The sequence below is a fragment of the Orycteropus afer genome, unplaced genomic scaffold, assembly GCF_000298275.1.
Source record: "Orycteropus afer afer isolate SDZICR_OR568_19922 unplaced genomic scaffold, OryAfe1.0 scaffold00130, whole genome shotgun sequence".
Taxonomy (NCBI): domain Eukaryota; kingdom Metazoa; phylum Chordata; class Mammalia; order Tubulidentata; family Orycteropodidae; genus Orycteropus; species Orycteropus afer.
The window spans coordinates 6,307,815-6,327,116 of record NW_006921717.1 but is presented as its reverse complement, the minus strand read 5'-3'; the positions used below and the strand labels follow the sequence as shown (position 1 = coordinate 6,327,116).

Below are 19,302 nucleotides of genomic sequence, written 5' to 3'. Positions count from 1 at the left end.
CTTCTCTGTGTCCATCCCTCCATGCCCTCCTGCCCCCTGAGCTGTCTCCCTGTGCATTAACAGCCCTTCTTCCTCCCATGATTGTTCTCTCCAAGGAATGTATCTACCTCAGGTAAATGTTCAACTCCTATGCCTGTCTTTTGTTTGGCTGGAAGCCACAGGTGTGGGTTCAATCATGGATGATGTTCTTAATGTCATCGCACTCAGCTGGTTTAACAAACAGTGCAGTTCTGGAGGCACTCACTTGTTTGTGCCAAGAAATTTGGATGATAGCTACTTGGCCAACCAGCTGGGAGAGATCCATATTTATGCTCATCCCAAAGAACGGTGATCCAACAGAATGTGGAAATTAACGAATGATATCATTAATATCACACTCAAGTAAAATTTTGCTGAAGATAATTAAAAAACAGTTGCAGTAGTGTATTGACAGGGAACAGCCAGAAATTCAAGCTGGGTTCAGAAGAGGGCATAAACGAGGGTATCACTGCTAATGTCAGATGGATCTTGGCTAAAAATGGTGAATACCAGAGAGATATTTACCTGTGTTGTATTGACTGTGCCAAGGCATTCAACTATGTGGATCATAACTATTTGTAGATAACACTGTGAAGAATGGGAATTCCAGAACACTTAATCATGCTCATGAGGAACCTGTACATAGACCAAGAGGTAGTCGTTTGAACAGAACAAGAGGATACTGCATGGCTTAAAATTAGGAAATGTGTGTGCCAAGGGTCTATCATTTCACCATACTTGTTCAATCTGTAGGCTGAGCAGATAATCTGAGAAGCTGGACTATAAGAAGATGAATGCAGCATCAAGATTGGAGGAAGACTCATTAACAACCTGTGATATGCAGATGACACAACCTTCGTTGCTTAAAGTGAGGATGACTTGAAGCACTTATTGATAAAGATCAAAGACTACAGTCTGCAGTATGGATTACACCTTGACATGAGGAAGACAAAAGTCTTTACAACTGGATCCATAAGTAACATCATGACAAATGGAGAAAAGATGGAAGTTGTCAGGGATTTCATTTTACTTGGATCCACAATAAATACCCATGGAAGCAGCAGTCAGAAAATTAGATGTTGTAGCGCACTGGGCAAATCTTCTGCAAAAAACCTCTTTATAGTGTTAAAGAGCAAAGATGTTATTCTGAAGACTAACCTAAACCATGGTGTTTTCAGTCACCTCATATGCATGTGAAAGCTGGACAATGAATAAGGAAGACTAAGAAGCATTGATGCACTTGAATTACAGTGTTGGTGAAGAATACTGGAAACGAACAAAGTTTTCCCGGAAGAAGTGCACCCAGAATGCTCCTTGGAAGCGAGAATGGCCAGACTTCGTCTCACCTACTTTGCTCATGTTGTCAGAAGGGACCATTCCCTGGAGAAGGATGTCATGCGTGGTAAAGTGGTGGGTCAGGGAAATTTAGGGGAAGACCCTTAACAAGAGAGACTGACACAGTGGGTGTGATGATGGAATCAAGCATAACAAATATCATGAGGATGGTGCTGGACCGGGCAGAGTTTCGTTCTGGTGTACATAGGGCCAGATTATGGGTACAATTATGAGTTGGAGCCATTGGGCGCCTAACAAGAACATCCGTTTATACTAATACCTGAAATAAGGTAGTGTTAGACCTCCAACTTTTATTTTCTGAGTTATTTTGACCATTCTAGATCCTTTGAATTTCGGATTCAGCTTGTCTGTTTCTACCAAGAAGCCTGCTGGGGGTTTTGTGTCAATTGCACTAAATCTAAAGGTCAATTTGGGAGAACTGACATCTTAAGAATATTGGGGTTTCCAACCCATAAACAAGGTGTCTGTCTCCATTTATTTAGATACTCTTGAATTTATCTCAACAAGGTTTTGTAGTTTTCAGAGTACAGGGCTTTAAAAGCTCTTTTGTCAGATTCATCTCTAATAAGTATTTCGTATTTTTGAATGCTATTATAAATGATGTTGTCGTTGTTGTTATGTGCCATCGAGTTGGACCCGACTCATAGTGACCCCTCCTTGGGTTTGCGACGGAAGTAGATTGCCCCATTTTTTTAAAAATTTCAATTTCTGGTTGTTTCCTGATAGTATATTGAAATACATTTTTTTTTTTTTTAAATATTGATCTTATATCCTGAAACCTTGCTAAACTTGCTATTCAATTCTAGTAGCTTTTCTGATTAGTGACTGAGTCCTTGAACTGAGAGCGGGCTAATGTGGAGTGTCTACTGCATTTGGACCAGACGAGAACAATAGGAGAGGCTATACATTGTTATTTTTAATGAAGTGGTCTTTAGTGAGTTGGACTGGAAGTGGGGGGCCCTGGGGAGGTGTTTCTGGAAATTACAAGCTGAAGAAATAAGGTTCCTCCTATCCACCCCTGGCTGCCATTTTTTTTTTTTTTCATTTCTTCTTTTGATGTGGATATGTAAGAGATACTGGTGTTGCTTCCCTCTGCCCTCAGGGGAGCTGGTGCCAAAGATGAGCCTGTGACATCAGGCCTCTTCTCAGTTTGCAGAGTCTGTCCTCCTGTGCTGAGGTCTGAGTGGGACCATCTGTTGCTCCTGTTGCTTCTGCCACGATTTCTCTTTCCACCTGGGGGAAGGAGAAGCAGCGTCCAGGAGCAGAGTTGAGTGGTCTCCTGGGCACTGCTCACTCATTTGATTTCTTTTTGCACGTTTTTGCTCGCTTGCTTTGCTTTCTGTCCATACCACCCACTGTTTCTAGGATTTGGGAGCCCCAAGGAGGATTCCAGGGAACTCAGCCCATCTGTGGGAACAGAACCCCGAGTCAGGAGGCAGGAGGTCTGCTGCATTCTAGGCTTGGCTCCACCCACCGGGATGTGGCTGAATGACCTTAGGTAAGGCCTTGTTCTTCCCTGGATCTGGCCTTATTTGTCAAGAGGGCTGGACCAAGCAACTGTGAGCTTCTTACAACTATGACGACAGGGAGGATAAGGAGGGTACAGCTTACCTGTTTTCCAGGTCCTGAAGTGTGTTGGGTAGTGGCTGGCCCTCGGTCTCTGGCAGAAGGACAGGGATGGTGCTGACAGCCACAGGCATAGCACCATAGATAAGGAGAGGAAGGGAGGGGTGGAGCTTGGCTGTCATGGCCGCTAGTGGACTCAGACAGCTGCCTATGTTCCCCAAGAATATCATCATGTTCAGACCTCTCTGCCTGTGAAGAGGAAGAATACAGTGGGTCCTGTGAGTGCCTTCATGCTGCCTGCTCTCAACATAGAGTCAAACACTTGTGTGTAACTGGCTCAAAGGAAATCTGGGAGGCAAATGGCTTGAGAACCAGGAGATATGGGTTCCAGTCTCGATTTGGACCTGTTGTGTGACTGTGAACAAGTTCCCAACCCACCTGTCTCTTGTCTGCAGGCTAGACACATAACTTCCTACTTTATGTCTTCATTTGGATATCTACAAGAGCTCCCTCATTTTTTATGATCAAGACACTCTTCATTTCTACCTCTGAGCCTGCTTCTTCCCCCAGCTTCCCTCATCTTAGTAAGTGGCATCTTCCATCATCCGCTTGCTCAAGCCAAGTAGCTAGGACTTATCTTCGATGCCTCCTGTTCCCTTGTTTTCCCCACATTCAGAAGATAAATCTGTGTGGCTCTTCCTTCAAAACACATGCAGCGTCAGTTCCCTTCTGTCTTCACAACCACTGTCTGCCACTTAACTCCAAGCCACTTTCATCTCTGCCTGGGGGACTTCAGTATCCTTCTGACTGGCCTTCTTATGTCTACTCTTGGCCTTGGCCATATCTCCCCAGCCTATTCTTTCTTTGGCAGAAGCCAAAGTAGTCTTTTAAAACTATAACTTGTATTATTTTACTTCCTGCTTAAAATCACCCAGTGATGTCCCATGGTAGTAGAATAAAATACTGCCTCCATAAAAATCCCTACCTGATTTGACCCCTGCCTGCATTAGTTCTTATCTTGTACTCTGACCCTCTATTTCCACCTTAAAGCCTTCAGACTTGCTGTCCTCCTTCCATCTTGATTGGGAGCCTTACCTGATTACCCGATCACCTGAAGTAGTGTGCCAGTCTCTCTTTTCTTTTCTTTTTTTTTTTTTCACCTCAGGTGCAGAGGGTTAAGTTTAGGACCCTGGTTTATGACCTGCTCTTATAAAAAGCCCTCATTCCCCCCTTAAATTGTGTATTCCCCTTTATCACCATTACCAGTCCTCCCTGGGTCAGTTCTGATTCATGGTGACCCCACATGTGTCAGAATAGAACTGTGGTGCTCCGTATGGTTTTCAATGGCTGATTTTTTTTTGGGAATTAGATGGCCAGGCTTTTCTTTCAAGATACCTTTGGGCAGACTCAAACCTCCAACCTTTGGATCAGCAGCTGAAACCCTTTTTGATATAATCAAATTGATGTTGTTGTTAGGTGCCATATACTAAGGTATATATGTAACCAAAAAACCAAACTCACTGCCATTGAGTCAGTTCCAACTTACAGTGATCCTTTTAGGACAAAGTAGAACTACCCCATAGGGTTTCTAAGGATGTAAATCTTTATGGAAGAAGACTGCCTCATCTTTCTCTCGTGGAGTGGCTGGTGGGTTCAAACTGTCGACCTTTTGGTTAGTAGCCAAATGCTTTACTCACACCACCACCAGAGATCCTTAACGTTGAGCTTACTGCATTGGCCAGGAGTAGAACCCGGATCAAGTGCTTGGGAGGCAGCTGTGTTTACCACTATACAACCAACACTGCACAGTCCAGGCAGCCAGTCTGAGTGTAGTGGGGTTTACAACTAATTGACCACAGCCAGTTACAGATTTCTTTGTTCCTATACTTGCAGGTGGAATGCTCCTTGGAAGTGAGAATGGCCAGACCTTGTCTCAGCTACTTTAGTCATGTAATCAGAAAGGACCATTCCCTGGAGAAGGACATCCTGCTTGGTGAAGTAGAGGGTCAGCGAAAAAGAGGAAGACCCTTAATGAGATGGAGTGTGACCCAGTGGCTGCAGGGATGGGCTCAAGCACAGTAAGGATTATGTGGATGTCACAAGACCAGGCAGTGTTTCCTTCTTCTGTACATGGGGTTGCTGTGAGGCGGAGCTGACTCCATGGCACCTAACAACAACAACATCCGTGTAAAGCATATATAAACCCACGGTGCTTAAAAGCACCAAAGGGCAGGAAAGATAGGAAGAACCAGACCAATAGTCATAGGGAAAATGGGAACCCAGATTGGTAAACAGAACACCTAGGACCAAAGCAAATGCTAAACTTAAAGGGAAAATTTAGATGCATTCTCTTTGAGATCAGAAGCAACTGTTTAATGTCGTACTAGTGGGCCTGGCAATACTACTGGAAAAAAAACAAAAAAGGAAATAAGAAATGTAAGTATTAAAAGGAAAGAGTTAAAAATGTCATTGTTTAAAGAGAATACGATCATTTAACTAGATAAACCAACAAAATCAATAAACAATTAAAACTCAGAAGAGAGTTCAATAAGGATGTTGGGTATAAAATCAAATTACCAAAATATCAATAGCAATTAACCAATTAGAACATATAGTTTTAAAAATTAAGGTACCATTCAGAAAAATACCAAAAACTGTATTTTCTTAGGGAATTAACAAAGAAGCCCAAAGAGTGACATGGAGAAACTTCTAAAAACTCTTCTAAGATTGTAAAGATGATCCAACTAAATGAAGAGAATCTCCATATGCTTGTTGGGAATGACACAATATTCTAAAGATGTCAGTCCTCCTTAAATTAAATTAATTCATATAAATTTATAGAACCCAATGCAATCTTAATCAGAATTTCAACTATTTTTTAGTAACTCCAAAAATTTACTCTAAAATTTGTATGGAATAAAGAACCACAACTGGTAAGTCAATTTTGAAACAGAAAAGCAAAGAGATGGTCGAGACTTACGTTATCATCTTCAGACATATGACAAAGCCATAGTAACAAAAACAGTGTGGTATTGGTGCAAGAGTAGAGAAACAGAATTTAAGAGAGAGCATGGAGATAGAGAGATATAGCTATGGATATAGAAATAAACGATAGTGATAAAGACAGACATGGAGATGCAGATACAGATTTAGATGTAGTTATATAGCGATTATATCAATTTGACTTATTCATTGCAAATACCAGTTTTCAACAACATAAAAGATGACTATACATGTGGACCTCAGCAGATGGAATACATAAGAAGCAAATAGACCACAAATCAAATTACCAAAACATCTGTGGGAAGAGACAATGAATAAGCTCAATATCAGCTAGACCAAGGTCAGGGGCCGACTGAAGAACAGATCACCACTTGCTCCTATGCAAGTTCAGGTTGAAGCTGAAGAAACTAGTCCATGAGAGCTAAAATATGACCTTGCGTATATTCTACCATCTCAAGAATAGATTTGACACATGGAACACTAATGGCTGATACTAGATGAGTTGTAGGATAACATAAAGGACATCATACATGAAGAAAGCAAAAAGTCATTAAAAATACAAGAAAGAAAAGAAAGACCAAAATGGATATGAGAAAAGACTCTGAAACTTGCTCTTGAATGTAGAGTAGCTAAAGTGAGTGGAAGAATTGATAAAGTAAAAGAGCTGAAGAGATGATTTAAAAAGCTGGCTTGAGAGGACAAAGTACAGTATAATATCAAAATGTACAGAGACTTAGAAAACCAAAAAGGAAGAACATGCTGAACATTTCTTAAGCTGAAAGAACTAAAGAAAAATTGCAGCCTCAAGTTGTAATATTGCATGATTCAGGAAGCATCAAAAGAAGGTAGAAGGAATATAGAGTCACTGTACCAAAAGGAATGGGTTGACATTCACTCATTTCAGGGCGTAGCATATGATAAAGAACCAATGGTATTGGAGGAAGAAGTCCAAATTGCGCTGAAGGCATTGGCATAGATCATAACAAATTATGGATAACACTGTGAAGAATGGGAATTCCAGAACACTTAATTGTGCTCAAGAGAAACCTGTACATAGACCAAAGGACTGTTGTTCAAACAGAACAAGGGGATATTGCATGGTTTAATATCAAGAAAGGTATGTGTCAGGATTGTATCCTTTCACCACACTTATACAGTTTGTAGTCTGAGCAACCAGTCTGAGAAGCTGGACTATAAGAAGAAGAACATGGCATCAGGATTGGAGGAAGACTCATTAACAACCTGTGATATGCAGATGACACACCTTGTTAGCTCAAAGTCGAGAGGACTTGAAGCACTTACGAAGATCACAGTCAATCCTTCAGTATGGATTATACCTCAGCATAAAACAAATATCCTTACATTGGACCAGTAAGAAACATCACAATAAATGGAGAAAAGATTGATTGTCAGGGATTTCATTTTACTTGGATCCACAAACAATGCCCGTGGAGGCAGCGGTCAGGATATCAAGTGACATATTGCACTGGGCAAATCTGCTGCAAGAGATCTCCTTAAAGTGTTAAAAAGCAAAAGTGTCACTTTGAGAACTAAGATGCACCTGACCCAAGCCATATTTCAATTACCTTTTATGCATGTGAAAGCTGGACAATGAATAAGGAAGACTGAAGATGAATTGATGCATTTAAATTATGGTGTTGATGATGAATATACTATCATGCCAGGAAAATGAACAAATTTGTTCTGGAAGAAGTACAACTGGAATAGTTCTTAGTTGCAAGGATGGCCAGACCGTCTCACTTACTTTGGACATGTTAACAAGAGGGACCATCCCTGGAGAAGAACATCACGCTTGGTAAAATAGTGGGTGTATTAGGCTGGGTTCTCTAGAGAAGCAAAACAAGTAAAGCTTATAAATAGAGAGAGAGAGAGAGAGAGAGAGAGAGAGAGAGAGAGAGAAATTTATCTTAGGAAAATGGCTCACACACTTATAGAAGCTGGCAAGTCCCAAGTTCTTGGATCAAACTGGAAGGTTTTCCTGACTCATGCAGCTGCAGGGGCTGAGGAGCTCAAGGTTGGCAGGCAGTATACTGGCTGTTGACTTCAATGAATGACGAATCCAAGATCTCCAGGCTAAATAGCGGATTGTTCGCTTACGGGCAGTTGGAGGCAGCACAACAGGATCCCGATTCACAGGAGAGTGTCTCTTTTCCCAGGATGTCCATAAATATATTGGAAGCAGGCCAATGGAAACAGCCCTAGGGAAACTCTCTTTCAACCAACTGGCTGCTCAAAACATATATATATATATATATATATATATATATATATATTTGATCTCATCATGTGAATAACCACATCACAACTGCTTAAACCACTCAGAATCGTGGTCCAGCCAACCTGACACACAACCCACAACTATCACGGTGGGTCAGTGAGAAAGAAGCCCCTCAATGAGATGTCTTGACACAGTGGCTGCAACAACAGTGGGCTCAAATGTAGCAAGGGTTGTGAGGACAGCATAGGACTGAGCAGTGTTTTATTCTGTTTATGTAGGATTGTTATGAGTCCGAACTGACTTCATTACACCTAATACCAACAATAAATCAGTTTTGCCTTCCTGGGATAAACTCCATTTGGTCATAATGTATTACCTTTTTTATTCTTTGTTGCATTCATTTTTCTAATATTCTGTTTAGGATTTTTTATCTATGTTCACGAGTGACATTAAACTATAATCAGTCATTTACAAACAAACTATTCTTTAGTTTCAGTATCAAGATCCTGAAGTGATTTTGTTGTTTTCTGTCCTTTTTTTTTTGAAAAGTTTCTGTAAGACTGGAAGAATTATTCCTTAAAAGTGTGGTAGAACTCCAGGTGGATAGATGGGTGGACAGGTTGAATGAGCAGGTATGTCTAGGCAGGGGAGAATGTGCCCATGACCGTGTATTAGGGTTGGCAGGTGATGTTTCTACAAGCGTATTTGCATGTGCTGTGATAATGTCTGGGTATATAGTAGAGGTGACAAGGGACAAGGTTGTGGTGGCTTCTTGGCCACAGCCAGCTACCCTGATGGAGCAAGTATTGGACCTCTGGGCTCGCAACCATGGTTTCAGGGGACATCAGGTTCAATTGGCACAACATACTACACAAAAACATTGTTCTACATCCTACTTTGGTGAGTAGCAATTGGGGTCTTAAAAGCTTGCAAGCGGCCATGTAGTTGCAACGATGAATCTCTCCTCAAAGAAGAATGAGGAAAAGCAAAGACACATGGAAATAATTAGTTCAAGAGACTAGTAGACCATTTGATCCTCAGCCTATATGACTATGAGACCAGAAGAACTAGATGGTGCTCAGCTACCACTGTCCACCACTCAGAGATGGATTGGTGCAGGAAATCCTGGATAGAGTGGGAGAACAATGTGGAACAAAACTCAAAATCATAACAAAAGACCAGGTTTGCTGGTCTGATAGAGCCTCATGAGACCCCTGAGACTATGGCCCCTAGTTACCCTTCAGGTCTGGAACTGAATTTACTCCTATGGCTTCCAGCAAAACAACAGACAGGCATATGGGGTAAACATTTACATCAGGTAGATACACTCCTCGGAGCGGGGAATGTTTGCACAGGGAGATAGCTGGGGTAGGGGAGTGCATGGGAGGGAAGGATACAGGGAAGAGGCAACAGCAGGGAGGAAGTGAGAAGAGAGCTGTTATGTTGTGGGGAATTGCAGCCAGTGTCTTGAAACAAAATATGTATGACCTGCTGTATGGAAAACGAATTTGCTTTATAAACTTTCACCCAAATCATAAAAAAAAAGGGGTGGTAGAACTCAAAGTATTATCTAGGCCTGGTGTTTTTTTTTTTTTTTTTTTTTTTGTGGCAAGATTTTAAAGTTTACTAATCAAGTTTTTAATTTCTTCTAGAACTAGTTTTCCTGTATAGCTTTCTTTAGCAATATGTCAATTTTATGTAATAATTTAATTTTATCAGCATAAACATGTTCACAGATTCCTTTTTTAATCTTTCTTTTTAATTGTGATTTGGGTGAAAGTTTATAGAGCAAATTGATTTTCCATTCAACAATTCACACATTTTATTTTGTGACATTCATTGCAATCCTCACAATATAATAGCCCTTCCTAGATTTCTTATAGCTTTTAAATCACTCTGTGTCTATAATTCCGTTTAACTTCTAATATTATTCATTTGTGTTTTCTATCCTTTGTCTTGATTATTATTATTAGAAACTCATCTATTTCATGGATATTTTAAAAAGCCAATACTATTGCTTTGTTGAACCACTCTGTTATATCTTAGTTTTCTATATAATTTATTTCTGCCATTTTTATTATAATTATCCTTATTTTACAAGTAAATAACTCAGTAGTTGGACCAGCCATTTTTGCTGCAGAGCAATGTTCTTAACCATTGCACTTTTATGTTTTAAAATCTATTTTGACTCATATATGTATATATATATATATATATATATATATATATATATATATACACACCTATTTTTCTTCTCATTAATATTTTCCTGGTATTTCCTCTTCTACTCTGCTGGTGTAGTGCCTAAGGCACTTGAGTGCTAACCAGAAGGCTGGTGGTTCAAACCCACCAGCCACTCCTCAGAAGGAAGGTTGGGCAATCTACTTCCGTAGTGATATGGCCTCTGAAACCCAAGGAGGGGTCACTATGAGTCAGATCTGACTTGACAGCAGTGAGTATCTCTATATATATAATATTTTCATGTGTTAACATTTTAAATGAGCTTTGTAAGCTGCATGAACTTAAAAAAAAATCCACTTGGTATATCTTTGTCTTTTAACTGACAAATGTAATCCATTTACATTTATTGTAGTCACTGATATATTTGGATATATTTATCCCATCTTTTTGTTTTTCAGTTGTCTTGCTTTCTGTATGTTTTTGTTCTTCTTTCTTGTCTTCAAAAAATAATTGATTGACCTTTGTCCCCTTTTTGGCTGCTTTAGAGTCTGGTTGTCTTGTTGCAGACCTCCGCCCCCAAACTTCACTCACCGGATTATGGTGGGGTATAGCTCCCCTACATAAATAATGATGCAATGGAGGGAGGCAGAGATGCAGCCTTTTCCTAACACAGCCATTGTGGTATGGAGGAGTAACTGCTCTGGAAGGGAACAAAGATGATGATGAGGATGCTGAAAAAGGTTTAGAGAGGCCTTGGGCTTTTTCCACCCTCCTAGGTAGCTGGACTGGGCCAGGAATGGGCCTGGGTCTGGATAAGAACCAATACAGGAGCTAGGATGGTATGAACTCACCAGTAGTATGTACTCACCAAGGGGTACCATTGCATAGACCAGAATGCAGATTCCTGACAAGAGCATTGAGCCCATTTGGGTAAGCCTGCGGCCCAGTGATTTGATGGAGAGCAAGCACAGGAAATACAGTGGCAGGTCCACAGTTGCGAAGAGCATCTGGCTCAGGTAAATATCTATCCCCAAAGTTTGCAGGCTCATGATCATGCCATAAAAGCTGAAGAAGTTTGTAAAGCTGGGGCAAGAGAAGAGACAATACACGTTGGCTATCGCCATACTGTATCTACATAGCCAGTGCAGCTGGTAAACTGCTCTTGCATCTGTTCATTCCCGTGTGTGTGTGTGTGTTTTAAAAATGTTTCAATTCAGAAAGAGAGAATATATCTATTGGATATTAGACCATATTTTAAAATTGCCCAGGAGAAAAGTTTTTTTTTTTTTTTTTTTCCTTAGTAATAGACCCCTTCCTTCCCATTTTGTGCTTTAAGAGACCTGCTTTTTGTAGGTTCATGCTTTGATAAGCTGACTGGGTTGTGGAGTAACTCCAACTTCTGGGATGCTCAAGTAATAATTTTCTAAGAAGGAAGGATTCATTTAATGGCAGAAGTTATGGCCTTTATCCTCTCAACCTCCCCAGCCTGTCCTGTTTTCTCAGACTCACTGCTGTCGAGTTGAACCCAACTCATAGTGACCCCTCCTTGGGTTTCTGAGGCGGTATCACTACAGAAGTAGATCGCCCAACCTTCCTTCCGAGGAGTAGCTGGTGGTTTGAGCAGTCAAATGCATTAGGCACTATGCTATTGCTCTCTTGCCTGAGCTTGATGGACTTACCACAATGGAAAGAGGCAGAGAGAGAGGCGGCGAATGGCAGGGCAGTGCAGTAGCTGCAGCAGTGAGGTCTGGGCTTGGTTCATGGTCACTTCCTTATGTATGTTGGCCTGGAGCACCTGCCAGGATGGGCAGGACTCAGGACCTGGGATCTTCCAGGGGTCTCTCCCCATAATCTCTGCCTTGGGATCACCAGATGTCCGGGGTTGTGGGGTGAGGGTGGGGCAGACACAGCCTGGAAAGGGGTCACAGGAGGTCTTGGGGTCTCACTTCGATATTCAGCTTGGCTCCCTCTTCCTGCTTCCCGTTGATCTGGGCCACTCTCCGCAGGGCCTTCAGGGCGAGGTCCTGTTTCCCAGAGCAGAAGTACCAGAGAGCAGACTCAATGAAGAACCTGAGGGTAGAAGGAAGTGGGAGGTGGGCAGGACTTCACCTGGGTTAACAGAGAGAGAGACTTGTAACTTCCTGAGAAGAGCACAGACAAGTGCGGGAAGCTACCTTAAAGGGGTGAAAAGAATTCTGGGTTAGGAGTTAGGAGTTCTGGGTTCTACTCCCAGGATTTCCACTGCTTCCTCAGGAGATCTGGAACAGTTCCACCCCTCTCTGGGTCATGTCTTCTTTACCTATCAAATTGGGCATTGGTTCTTTCTATTTAGATCTGTTTTGGTAATGAGGGGAGGTAGGAAGTGCTCTGGGAGGTGCTGTGCCCATCTGTGACTTACTGGGAACCTTCTACCCACCCTCAGGTCCCATGTACCTGGAGTAGATGAAGAAGACAAAGAAGGGCAGAGAGACCATCAGCTGTAGGAGGCGCCACTGTGGTATGGCATAAGCTATACCAGCCAGGAGGTACTGGCCCATTATGGGAACAAATCCCAATAGGAAGCCAAAGACTGGCCGGACATCGATGGGCAGCCACTCCAGGCCTGGGGAGAGGAGTTGAGCTTAGGTAGAAGTTACAACTTGTGTGGTTTGTATGCATGTGGGGGGAGGTGGATGGGGAACCTCACGTTGGAGCAGTAGAGCATCTCCAGCTCACTCCAACTCTTTCACTCTAGGGTCCTCAGAGGTTAAGGCAAGGATGGTTTGATTGTTGGCTAGGTTCAGAGTGTATGTGTGTTGCTTTAGTGGAGTAAGGAGTAGGCTAGAAGGCTCTGAATTCTCAGGCATGCTCTTAGTCAGTGTTCCCAACTCCAACACTTCTATTTCCCAGCTTCCCCGAAACCTCTTTACCTGCCTATAGTCACTTCCCTGTACTTTCTTCAACTTATTTTAACCCAACAAACATTTAGGGTTGGCAACTGTCTGCCATGACTTTGCTTGGCCCGAGGAATAGAGATGGGTGAGACTCAGGCCATCCTGTACCAGTGGTTCATTTTTTTCCAATGGTTCACATTTTCTGGCCTCTGGGCCTTATAGATTCTACTCCTTGTCTAGAACCTTGCTCCAGCATCTTATCGTTCTCTTCCTGCCTCTCACAATCTTTCAGTTCTGAGCTTAACTGTCACTTAATCTGGGGGTCTTTTTTCGGCCACCCCCACACCATGACTGAGCACCCCACTTTTTAGCTCCCAGGATGGCCCCCATCCTGAGCTCTAGCACAGTAAATTGTAACTACTTGGCAGCCACCCCCAGTAGATTGTTAACGCTGTGAGGTTATGGGTGGTATCCCTCTTGTTCACTTCTATGTCCCCAGTGCAAGGTCTGACACAAAGCAAGTGCTTGTTGAAATTTTGTTGAATAAATGAATGTTGAATCAAAGGCTCACAGTTTGATTGGCCTTTCTAAGCAGCCCCATTCCAGTCTTTATCAAATCTGTTCTCTTCTTAGTGATCCCTCAATATGCAGGGTGAATTCCAGCCTCCAAATAGCCAGAGCCACCAAAGAGAGGCTGTAACTTTAACTTATTTTTGCCCTGGGCACTGCCTAATCCAGGAGAGGACTTGTCAGGTGGGTATATATTCTGGGACAGGTGGCCTCAGCTTCATACTTAGGGAAGAAACTGAGGTCTGAACTTGTCAGGTCCCCAGGTCCACTGAACCCTTGTGCTTCAGGAGTGTGCATGAACTTGACCCTCCCAGGACCCTCCTCACTCAGTGTCAAGGAGTTGCAGCTGATGCAATTCATAGCCATGGCCGAGAGGAAGCGGCAAGTACAGTAGGCTGGGAAGTTGGGTGCGAAGGCAGCACAGGAACCTGATACCGCTAACTGCAGGTAGACCCAGATCAGCAGCTTCCGGCGGCCCAGCCTATGGGTGGAGGGGAAACCTGTGTCCAGAGAGCATGTCACTTCCTCCCTGCCCTGGGTCCCTGGCTGTTGGGTCCCCAGTGTCTTGGGCAATCAAACAAATGCTTGTGAGGCTGCATATGATCATGACGTAGGTGCTGAGATTGTAAGTGGAGAGAATATAAGGTAAGGGCTGGGATCTGGGGATTCTGAGCCTTTGGAGGCTTGTTGGGTTGTTGATGTCCAGGGTCTGGACAGATCCCAGTACACCTACATAAACCAGTTGTCCTTGAGTCTATTCCAACTCGTGGTGACCCCTTGTATGTCAAAGTAGACCTGTACACCATAGGGTTTTCAGTGGCTATTGTTTTTCAGCAGTAGATCACTGGGTTTTTCTTCTGAAGTGCTTGTGGGTGGACTCGAGTCTCTAACCTTTTGGTTAGCAGCCAAGTGTCCTAACTGTCGCTCCATCAGGGACTCCTCAGACCCTCTCATTAGAATCACAAGGGCACACTGAAGGCAATGCAGGTGCCTGAGCCCCACTCAAGGCTTGTGACCATCTGGAAGGTAAGCTGGGCATCTAATTTTTGACAGCCTTCTCAGTTTTGGGAACTGCTCCTCTGGGTTAAGGTTGATTCTTCTGCTATTAGTTGATGATGATGCCTGTCAGGTCTCTCTCAGGAAACAGTCTTTTGTTGTGATTTTCAATCTCTCTTTTGGGAGAATCTTTGCAAAGTTTATGCTTTTGAAGGACTGCTAGGACTGTGGCTTATACTTTACAAAAAATAAAGCTGATTATGTGTATGTTTGACCTTCTACTTAAAATTCTATTCTATTCTATGGAAAATTGCCCCCTACTTCCTACCTTGGGATCTTTTTGTCCTCTTTGTCCTGGAAGAAGGGTAAGGTCAGGGCAGCAAACACTGAGTTCTAGGTACTGTGCCCTCACCCCAATCCTACAGGGTTACAATCATCACCCCCAATGTTCAGACAGGAAAACCAAGTCCAAGAGAGGTTGTGTGACTTGCCCATACCCAAAACTCCAAACTCACTACCATCAAGTTGATTCTGACTCATAGTGATCCCCATTGGGTTTCTGAGGTGGCAAATCTTTACGGAGATAGATTGCCCTATCTTCCTTCCACGGAGCGGCTGGTGGGTTTGAACCACCAACCTTCTCCTTAGTAGTCCAATGCCTTAGGCACTGTACCACCAGAGCTACACAGTCATACTTGCCCATAGACATACAGTAAACAGCATATCTGAGACTTGTTCCTAGTTCTTATTGATTCTTAAGTCTGTGTTTGTTTCTGTGACACCCCCTGTCACATACAAAGCAGGAGTGGTGGATGGCTACTTCTTCAGGGCATCAGAAAATATGGATTCGAGTCTTGATTTTGCCACTTATTGGCTCTGTGACTGTACTTTTTTTAAAAAAATTAGATATTAAATGTTTGCTTTTCAAATGATAAAAGTGGTATGTGTAAATTAGGAGCTCTGGTAGCATAGTGCCTAAGGCACTTGACTGCTAACCAGAAGGCTGGTGGTACAAACCCACCAGCCACTCCTTGGAAGGAAGATGCGGCAATCTACTTCCGTAGTGATACTGCCTCGGAAACCCAAGGAGGGGTTGCTATGAGTCGGGGTCGACTTGACGGCACATAACAACAACAACACCAATGTGTAAATTATAAAACAAAATGAATTATTATAAAAATTCAAACAATATAGTAATGAAGAGTGAAAAGCAAACATTCTCTCCCTCTTTCCAATTTTGTTCCTCAGAATTAATAACTGATAGCTTTTTTGGGTTTCTTCTAGACACTTTGGAGAAGTTGTTCAGCATCCTTGAACCTCAGTTTCCTTATCAATGAAATGCACGTAACAGTACTACTCATGCTGGCCTCACAAAGTAATTGTGAAGAGTAACTGAAGTGCGAGGAGGCATGGAAGGTGTAGATGGACCACTGAGTGATTCTCAGACTTCCCAGACATGCTTAGGCTTAGATGGATCCGTCTTGTGTCTCTTCTGGACTCTCAGTGATGCAAGCCCCTTGCCCCATGTCCAGCTTAGAGTACTCATGCCTTTGCTCCTTGATCCAACCTTGTTCATCACTGACCTGTCTGACAAGATCCCAAAAAACAAGCTTCCGGTCAGCAACCCTGCCATGTATATGGACTGACTCAGCTGGAGCAAGGTCTTGTGTGTACACACCAGATCCCACTGTGAGGAGGAAAGACTAATGTTAGAGAGCTAGGTGTGGCTCCAGGGAAGCCCCACTCCCACTCTCCTGGTGAGGCTGAGGGCTTGGATTGGGACCAGCACATGAGGGGCACGTCCCCTCCCTCACTACTCACTCTTTCATATCACCTTCTCTGGCAAAAATTATTCAAGTTATTTAAAACCATGTGAAAGATACCTTTTAGACTGCCCAGTCTGCTCTCCCTTCTCTACCACTAACCCCTTGGCCTCCAGAATAGGGTTCCTGCAATCTTGTTTTACCCCATGAGCCTGTCCCTCTTTGGTTACAGCTGACTGACTCTGTAGAAGACACCTGATGTCAAGGCTGGACTCAGTTAATCAGATTGTTTTTATTACAAATTTGGAAATGTAACTCAGAGAAAAACTATTTGTGAGAACATGTAAATTTGGGTAGAAGAGGAGTTGAGAAAGAGAGAGAGAGAAGTAGAAGAGAGAGAAGGAAGAAGAATGAACATAGAACCCCATGTGATGAGTGAGTCAAGGATATTATGGACAGGAACTGAAGAATGAAAGGATTAAGAAGCAAAAGGATGTAGGAAAGGTGTAAGAAGTCCGAGGAGAGCAAAGAGAACCAAATCTTTCTTTAGTCCAATGATGAAATTAGAGTCAGATTAGAAATTGAGCAATGGATTCTGAATACTCAGAAAGAATTTCTCTGTCTCTGATCTGCTCTAAGGCACTTGTTACCTGCAAAAGCAGTGGTTGCATGAAGTTGATATTACCTTAGGGTTATTATTGTCTCTCACCACCTGTGTTTTCTTCATGTGCACCTGAAACCCCTGAAGAAGAAATATTTCTGGATGCTCCTTTGGTAGTGACTTTGGCACTGCTGTCCTTGGGTGCCACTGAGTTGGTTCCAACTCATAGTGACCCCATGAGGCAGAATAGAACTGTCTCATAGGGTTTCTTTGGCTGTAATTGTTTTATTTTAGCATAATTTCTTTCTTTTTTTAAATTTTTATTTTTATTTATGTATTTGTTGTTGTTGTTGTTGTGATTTGGGTGAAAGTTTACAGAGCAAATTCACTTTCCATATAGCAGTTCACATACACTTTGTCTTATGACATTGACCACAATTCACCACAATGCAACAGCTCCCCTCCCACTTCCTCCAGACAGTCATCTCTTCCCTGTGTCCATCCCTCCATGCACTCCTGCCCCCTGAGCCGTCTTCCTGTGCATAAGCAGCCCATCTTTCTCCCATGATTGTTCTCTCCAAGGAGTGTATCTACCTCAGGTAAATATTCAACTCCTATGCCTGTCTTTTGTTTGGCTGGAAGCCACAGGTGTGGGTTCAATTCCAGACCTGAAGGGCAGCTAGGGGCCATAGTCTCAGTGGTTCCACCAGGCTCTATCAGACCAGCAAACCTAGTCCCCTCCCCCTTTTTTTCCAAATGATTTTGAGTTTGGTTCCACATTGTTCTCCCTCTCTATCCAGGATCTCCTACATAGATCCCCCTCTGAGTGGTTTGATCCCACTTACATAGATCTTAAAGGAGTGCAATTCTCAAAGCAGACTTTTTTTTTTTTAAACTAGTTAAGCTAAGTTATTGTTTGGTTTTAACAAGACTTCAGGGATATTTTTGGTTTAAGGTTTAAAGATTATCTCAGGGCAATAGTTTCAGGGTTTTTTGCAGCATCCATGACTCCAGAAAGTCTGGAGTCCATGAGATTTTGAAGTTCCGTTCTGCATCCCTCTCCCTTTGATCAGAATTCTTCTATAGAATCTTTGATCAAAATGTTCAGTAATGGTGGCTGGGCACCCTCCAGCTCTGGTCTCATGTCAAAGGAAGGAGCTGTTCATGGATGCAGTTAGCCACACATTCCATATCCTCCCCCCTGTTCCCGACTGTCCTGGTTCCCTGGTGCTGCTCTGACATGCATATACTACAAATGGGATGGCCTTAACGAACAGGAGTTTATGTTCTCAGAGCTTGGAGACTTTAAGTCCAAGTTCATAGTGCCAGGCTCTAGGGGCTGTATGAAAGCCCCTCAACCTTGAGCTTCAGCTCTGTCTCCTGCTCCTGACCCACTGAAGCTGGAGGCTTTTCTTCACTCAGACAGCTGCTGGCTGCTGAGGCTGACAAGCCCAAGGATGACAAGTAATAAGGTACAGTCCCGATATTACCAAACCACACGGCAGGCCATTAATTCAAGTCCATTGAAAATCCCAAGGTTGGCAGAACATGGCAGGTTACTAAACAATGACATGGCTACATGCATGGTTCAAGTGTGCCTAAGCTAGAGACCATTCCCCAAGGCTTCTCCTTATATACAAGAAGCAGACCACATCCCTAAGGCAGCTACTCAGCTGCTCACAGTAGATTCCACCATGAAGTTGATTACCAGTCTCATCATGGAGAATACTACATCCAGCTGCCCAGCCACTCAGCCAGGCCCAGCCAAGTTGACACACAAACTGAACTACCACACTGACTCTCCTTCTTCCTCTGTTAAAACCAAAAAAACCAAACTCACTGCCGTTGAGTCAATTGCGACTCATAGTGACTCCTCCTTGAATTTCTGAGGCGGTATCTTCTTCTGTTGCTACAGGCAAATAGAGACCGATTGTTATGCCTTGCATGACTACTTGCAAGCTTTTAAGACCCCAAGCACTACACAGCAAACTAGGAGGTGGAACAGAACCTTAACCACATTATTAGGCCAATTAACTGGGATGTCCCATGTTGGTATGACCTTACCCTCCAAACCAAGGAACCAAATGCCATGAGGTGTTTGGTTGTATTTGGCTGCAATCTTTTTTTTTTTTTTTT

The 19,302-nt window shown here is 42.8% G+C and overlaps 1 protein-coding gene across 1 annotated transcript in view; it reads right to left on the bottom strand.

Annotated features, from left to right (window-relative positions):
• Positions 1 to 2,981: 2,981 nt before the first annotated feature.
• Positions 2,982 to 19,302, bottom strand: part of LOC103200356 (solute carrier family 22 member 6-like) — a 25,696-nt gene continuing 9,375 nt past the window's right edge. The window contains exons 2-9 of the mRNA XM_007944856.1: positions 16,386 to 16,489; positions 14,133 to 14,287; positions 12,797 to 12,965; positions 12,310 to 12,433; positions 12,043 to 12,158; positions 11,232 to 11,446; positions 10,955 to 11,063; positions 2,982 to 3,189 (exon numbers count right to left, since the gene is read on the bottom strand). Of these exons, the coding sequence (XP_007943047.1) occupies positions 2,982 to 3,189; positions 10,955 to 11,063; positions 11,232 to 11,446; positions 12,043 to 12,158; positions 12,310 to 12,433; positions 12,797 to 12,965; positions 14,133 to 14,287; positions 16,386 to 16,489 (1,200 nt within the window). The remainder of the gene's footprint in view (positions 3,190 to 10,954; positions 11,064 to 11,231; positions 11,447 to 12,042; positions 12,159 to 12,309; positions 12,434 to 12,796; positions 12,966 to 14,132; positions 14,288 to 16,385; positions 16,490 to 19,302) is intronic.